General features: G+C 38.7%; 1 protein-coding gene across 1 annotated transcript in view; it reads left to right on the top strand.

Annotated features, from left to right (window-relative positions):
* SPRY2 (sprouty RTK signaling antagonist 2) overlaps positions 1–3,024 on the top strand; it is a 10,338-nt gene extending 7,314 nt beyond the window's left edge. Inside the window, exon 2 of the mRNA XM_005857301.2 lies at positions 1,266–3,024. Coding sequence (XP_005857363.1) covers positions 1,317–2,264 — 948 coding nt within the window. The 5' untranslated portion in view covers positions 1,266–1,316 and the 3' untranslated portion in view covers positions 2,265–3,024. The remainder of the gene's footprint in view (positions 1–1,265) is intronic.
* Positions 3,025–6,220: the final 3,196 nt, after the last annotated feature.

The following is a 6,220-nucleotide window of genomic DNA, read 5'->3' as shown; positions in this document are numbered from 1 at the left end:
GCAGGGGGGCCAGCCTGCCCTCGGGGCTACCGGGATCCGCCCGGAGACCGAGTCCCTCGGGGCCCCGACTGTGTCCCACCTGCTGGGGACGGTGTTGGAGCGCCGATGGAGCCGATAAACGCCGAGAAAGCAAGGGCAAGGTTGTCTTGTCTGCCTTTCTGTGGGGAGTGAGATCCGGTTTCCAGCTCTGCCTTTGCGGGATTGGGAGGCGTGTGTCACCTGCCTGGGTCTCATTTGTAAAAATCAGTAGACTTTTACCCGTTTTTATTCATTGTAGACTTAGTGGTAAAAGGGATGGTAGTTTTTCTAGAGCGATTGTAATTAAAGCCTTGACTTGTCAGAATGATAGATTTGAGACGTGACACTTGAATTTTTAAAACACTTCCGGTTATCACCAACCGGTTTATGTTCTCAAGTACTTTTTTTTTAATTTTATTTTTTTTTTTAGAAACGGGCACAGCATTTAAGATTTTGGCATAATTTATTTCTAAAACAGTCAGCTACAGAATTTAAGTTCTAGGCAATCGGACTGTAAAATATTTGACTCTGAAGTTGAGAAATTGAAAATAAATTCCTGTCTTGTTGTTTGTGTGAGTTTGCTTGATTGTGTTCCTGGCACCTAACAGGATTTGAATCGATTTGTTTTTAATTCTAAAACTTTGTGCCTACTGTGTATTGAATGATAGTGCATGACTGTTGTAAATTTATAACTATTCTTTGGGGGAGGAATATTTACTTTTTTCATGCCATATTCATCATACGGGGATTTTATAAAGTTACAAAATACTAGCTAAGTAATAGTTTCAGGGATTTGATGTAAAAGCAGACTTAAAGTAAGAATTTCTAGGCTGTATTTATTGATGCTAAAGACAAATGACCATGATAATCTTAATTTGGAAAAGGTGTTCAACTTTTGAAAAAGTCAGTTGCAATGGTTATGTTCTAATTCCTTGCAATTTTTACAGGTAACCTAAACCTTGCAAATTTTATGTTTATTTGAATAAGGAATTGATACTTAAGTGGTTGAAACGAAGTCAGCTTTGTGTCACTACACATCACAAGATTAAAGAACTGTCAATATTCAGCCAAAATTTTACATTTTGGTGCCGGCATCGATCATGTGGCTATTCTAATCATTCCCACAGCCACTCAGATACAATTCCTGTTTCTCTAGAGGAAGTGGGAAGTGAAGAGTTAACTCAGGTGGGTGGAGAGTAGGAAGTATCCTGGAGTGTAAACCTGCTCTTTCCTCTTGGTTTCTGCAGGAATTCAGATGTGTTCTAAGCCTGCTGGAGTGACCACACTTCCAAGACCCGATGGAGGCCAGAGCTCAGAGTGGCAGTGGGTCCCAGCCCTTGCTGCAGGCACCCCGTAACAGTGGGAGACAGCGTGGGGAGCCTGACCCTCGAGAAGCCCTCGTCCAGCAGGTACACGTGCTGTCCCTGGATCAGATCAGAGCTATACGAAACACCAATGAGTACACAGAGGGGCCCACTGTCGTCCCGAGACCTGGCCTCAAGCCTGCTCCTCGCCCCTCTGCTCAGCACAAGCACGAGAGACTCCACGGTCTGCCCGAGCACCGCCAGCCTCCCAGGCTGCAGCACTCGCAGGTCCATTCTGCTGCACGAGCACCTCTGTCCAGGTCTGTCAGCACGGTCAGCTCGGGGTCTCGGAGCAGCACGAGGACAAGTACCAGCAGCAGCTCCTCTGAACAGAGACTGTTGGGACCATCCTTCTCCTCCGGGCCAATTGCCGATGGGATAATCCGGGTGCAGCCCAAATCTGAGCTCAAGCCAGGTGAGCTTAAGCCGCTGAGCAAGGAAGATTTGGGCCTGCATGCCTACAGGTGTGAGGACTGTGGCAAGTGCAAGTGTAAGGAGTGCACCTATCCGAGGCCTCTGCCGTCAGACTGGATCTGCGACAAGCAGTGTCTTTGCTCGGCCCAGAACGTGATTGACTATGGGACTTGTGTGTGCTGTGTGAAAGGTCTCTTCTATCACTGTTCTAATGATGACGAGGACAACTGTGCTGACAACCCGTGTTCTTGCAGCCAGTCTCACTGTTGTACACGTTGGTCGGCAATGGGCGTCATGTCTCTCTTTTTGCCTTGTTTATGGTGTTACCTTCCAGCCAAGGGTTGCCTTAAGTTGTGCCAGGGGTGTTACGATCGGGTGAATAGGCCTGGATGCCGGTGTAAAAACTCAAACACAGTTTGCTGCAAAGTTCCCACTGTCCCACCCAGGAACTTTGAAAAACCAACATAGCATTATTAATCAGGAATATTACAGTAATAGGATTGTTCCTTTTTTTTCTCTCTCTTTTTAACACACATATGCAACCAACTAAACAGTTATAATCTTGGCACTGTTAATAGAGGGTTGGGATATTCTTTGCTGTTTGGAGTGAAATGCTTTTGTCCATGTGCCATTTTAACTGATACGCTTGTTAGAACTCAAGGTATGGGACTCACATGTTGCATAAGCTAAAGCAACAGACACTCCTAGGCAAAATTTTTTGTTTGTGAATAGTCCTTGCAAAATTTGTAAATTAGCAAATGACTTTTTTTCCATTGTTTTCTCCAGAGATAATGTGCTATATTTTTGTATATACAATAATATTTGCAACTGTGAAAAACATGTTGTGCCATGCTATTTGGCACAGTCACAAAATATTATACTAATATGTTGTACATTCGGAAGAATGTGAATCAATCAGTATGTTTTTAGATTGTATTTTGCCTTACAGAAAGCCTTTATTGTAAGACTCTGATTTCCCTTTGGACTTCATGTATATTGTACAGTTACAGTAAAATCCAACCTTTATTTTCTAATTTTTTCAACATATTGTTTAGTGTAAAGAATATTTATTTGAAGTTTTATTATTTTATAAAAAAGAATATTTATTTTAAGAGGCATCTTACAAATTTTGCCCCTTTTATGAGGATGTGATAGTTGCTGCAAATGAGGGGTTACAGGTGCAAATGTTCAATATAAAATAGAAAATATATTAACGTTTGAAATTAAACAGAACTCTTGTCTTATTTCCCCCCCACCCTTTTTTTCAAAGTGAAAGAAACCACATTCTATGTGAAAGCTAGCATTTCAGTGAAATAGTTTCACTTATCTATAAGATTATTTTTATCTGTGGTTATTGCTTTAAAATATCGTGGAGATTTGATGATTTTTAGAGATAATTCTAGCCATCAGGAGAGAAATAACTGAGCATTTGACACACTTATCTATATTAATCATGGGAACTTATCCTGGCTATATCATTGCTCTTGTTCTTCCATCTGCTTTGGTAGATTTGCTGGCTTGCCTTTGTTTTGCAAGGTGGTTATTGTTTTAAATCTTAAACTGATTCATTTAGGAGACTCTCTAAAAGATTAACAATTAGATTTTTTTTTATATCGGTATTAAGATCGAATGCCATGAAGCTAATTCAAGACCAGAGAAAGGAATTTAGTTCAATAAACATTTATTGAATATCCTCTGTCAGGCATGCAGAATACACATAGACATGCTTGTAAGTGAGGCCAAAATGTTTTATTGACTTCTATGTGTTGTTGTTTTTTTTCAGTCTGTTTGTTTTTAGACTCAAGATTTGTTTAATCGCCATGATACCAGATTCCTTATGTTAGGAAAGACATGGAAAACATAGCTTGTTTTTGATTCAGGTAAAGGGTATCATGAAATGTCATCCTATATTGGCCTAATAACTCAAGCTCAAACAGGACAATGTGAGAGGGCCCTGTCTTATTTAGTCAAATTATCCAGAAAATTGTTAAATTTTACTCTGAGGAAAAGATTCAGCATGACAATAAGTCTGTGTTTGCAGTTGTCTTTTGGGAGCAAACACAGCAAGCTGCTACAAGCCCAAATACAAGGGTTTTTTATTTGTAATCAGTCACTTGATTAATCAGTCACTTTGTGGCGGATAATTTTTTTCTTTCAAAGGCACAACTTTTTGCTGCCAAGAATCTCCGGAAGTCTAGGGAATGATTTACCTGTCGTTATTATTTAATCTCTCGCTTCCTGTTCTAAAGCTCCTCCTCTGGTTAAGAGGACTTAGTACAGGTTGTCTTATGTTTTGTTTTTAACTGGCTTTCAAGGAATTATATAGTCTTCCTAACCCAACACATAGCTGTAAGGACTTTCAATGTCCTCAAAACTTACTCCAAAAAACAAGGTTACAATAATTTAGAAATGATTTACTCGATAAGTTTCAACCTCAGGATACTGAATGTTGCAATCCTAATACTCTTAAAATTTAACCCTTAAAATGGTCTAAGAGAAAGAAGAATGTTGAAAAATTGGGCAGGGTGTCTTATTCACTGTCATTGGATAGTTTGCAAGGTTTGTAAAGCACAAAAATTTTGACTAATTAGCTTTATTCATCAAAAACTGCCATATGGACTGATAGAACTTCTGTTAAGATTTTTTTTTCCACTGCATAAGCAGTTTTCAGTGTTCTTTAGACAAATGGCATCAGAGCCCATTGGGTGTTTATTGAAGAAGAATAAGAATCCATCACTGAGTCAGTCTCTAGATAGTCTGAGGGCGTGGCCCTAGGAATTGGCATTTTTAAATCCTAACCGAGGATCTGTTTGTTGATTTTCAGAGAAAGAGAGAGAAACATCAATGTGAGAGATACCTCTATCAGTTGCCACCTGTACACAGCTATACCGGGAACCAAACCCGCAACCTTTTTGATATATGGGACGTCGCTCAAACCAACTGAGCCATCCAGCTGAACTAGGAATTTGCATTTGTAATTGTTCCACTTGTGGTTGATTACATGCAGTTTGAGAACTGACCGAGGAATTCCTAATTTTCCTTTTTAATTTTTTTTATGGAGTTGGATGTAAAGCATAATTCACTAGGTTGAATGTAGAACATACTGAGAAAAGGGTTTGTGTTAAGTATTTATGAAGTCCTGATGAAAAGAAATACTTATTTAAAGATAAGTAGGAAAATTGGATTCCTCAATAAGCTTCCAACCTATTGAATGTTGAGTTTATCTAAAAAACAGTATGGAATTCATTTTCAGAATACAGAAAATTAAGTTTTTATGTCTTAACAGATTAAAAGCAGCTGGTGCTCTTCAGTGTGTTAAAGGGAATTTTTAAATTTTGCAAGTCATCGCACTGTGATGGGAATAACCACCTCAAGTTCTTAATCTCTGAATTCATGAAAATTCATAAATACCATGAGTTTAAAATCATTGCCCATTATTTTGATATTGTGGTAGGTTCAAAGTACAAGGACACAGCAAACATCAGTTGACTGCTAAACACGTATGGAAATCTTAACTATATTTTTCTGGTTTCTTGCATTTTTGTTTTTTTGGAAACCTATACATTCTCTATATTGAGATTCATTTAAGAGTGACAGCTTGAATGTTACTTAAAACATTCATTTATGTGTTTTGAGGAGATGTTATTTAAGGCCCTACCAAATTTCTGCCTTGTTGGAGCATGCTCTGGGGTTTGTCTGAAAAAAGAAAGTGAAAACTTAGTGCAGGTACTCCCAACCAAACTTCTGCATAACTTCTTTCTCTAACATACGAGTCTCTCTCTCTCTCTCTCTCTCTCTCTCTCTCTCTCTCTCTCCTGCTTGCCTCCAGGATATGTAAGACACTGATGATGTCAGAAAAGTGAATGTGCTCTTTGCACAGTGCTGTGAAGTATCTAATAGTCAGTTGAGGGGTTTGATGTAATTTATTAACTTTGAGCATATAGGTCAAAATTGAAAGGTTTAATAGGTTTAGAATTTCACTTGCAGTTATAGCCACATTAGTCCATTTGCCTTCCTCTCTTTAATGTGGAAAAGGAACAGAATGTCAGTGCAAAAGTCTAAACTTTGGGAACTGTTTAGTGTTTAGTGTAGATCAAAAACAAGATTGTCATCTTGTGCAGAATATTATAATGGAGTAAAGAAAAATAAAAGAATATTAACTAATTACAGCAATACTGTATCACTACCCATTCTTTGGTTTTCATTATTCATTAGGGCAAAAGTAATGCTAATTTCTATTTTAATTAGGACAATTGCCTCATTTCTCTGACATAACCAAGGGTGGGTCTCACAGATTGAAGACCAGAGCAGAATTTTAAGATAAGGCCTATCTGACTTGGCCTAACTGATTATCAGAGTTGAAGCTATACATCTGGAATACTTAATAACTAGTTTGGCCGTTCATGGAAGGACAAAACTGTTAG

The sequence above is a fragment of the Myotis brandtii genome, unplaced genomic scaffold (assembly GCF_000412655.1).
Source record: "Myotis brandtii unplaced genomic scaffold, ASM41265v1 scaffold110, whole genome shotgun sequence".
Classification (NCBI taxonomy): domain Eukaryota; kingdom Metazoa; phylum Chordata; class Mammalia; order Chiroptera; family Vespertilionidae; genus Myotis; species Myotis brandtii.
Note: the sequence above shows the minus strand (reverse complement) of the source record. Positions and strands in the feature narration are given on the sequence as shown.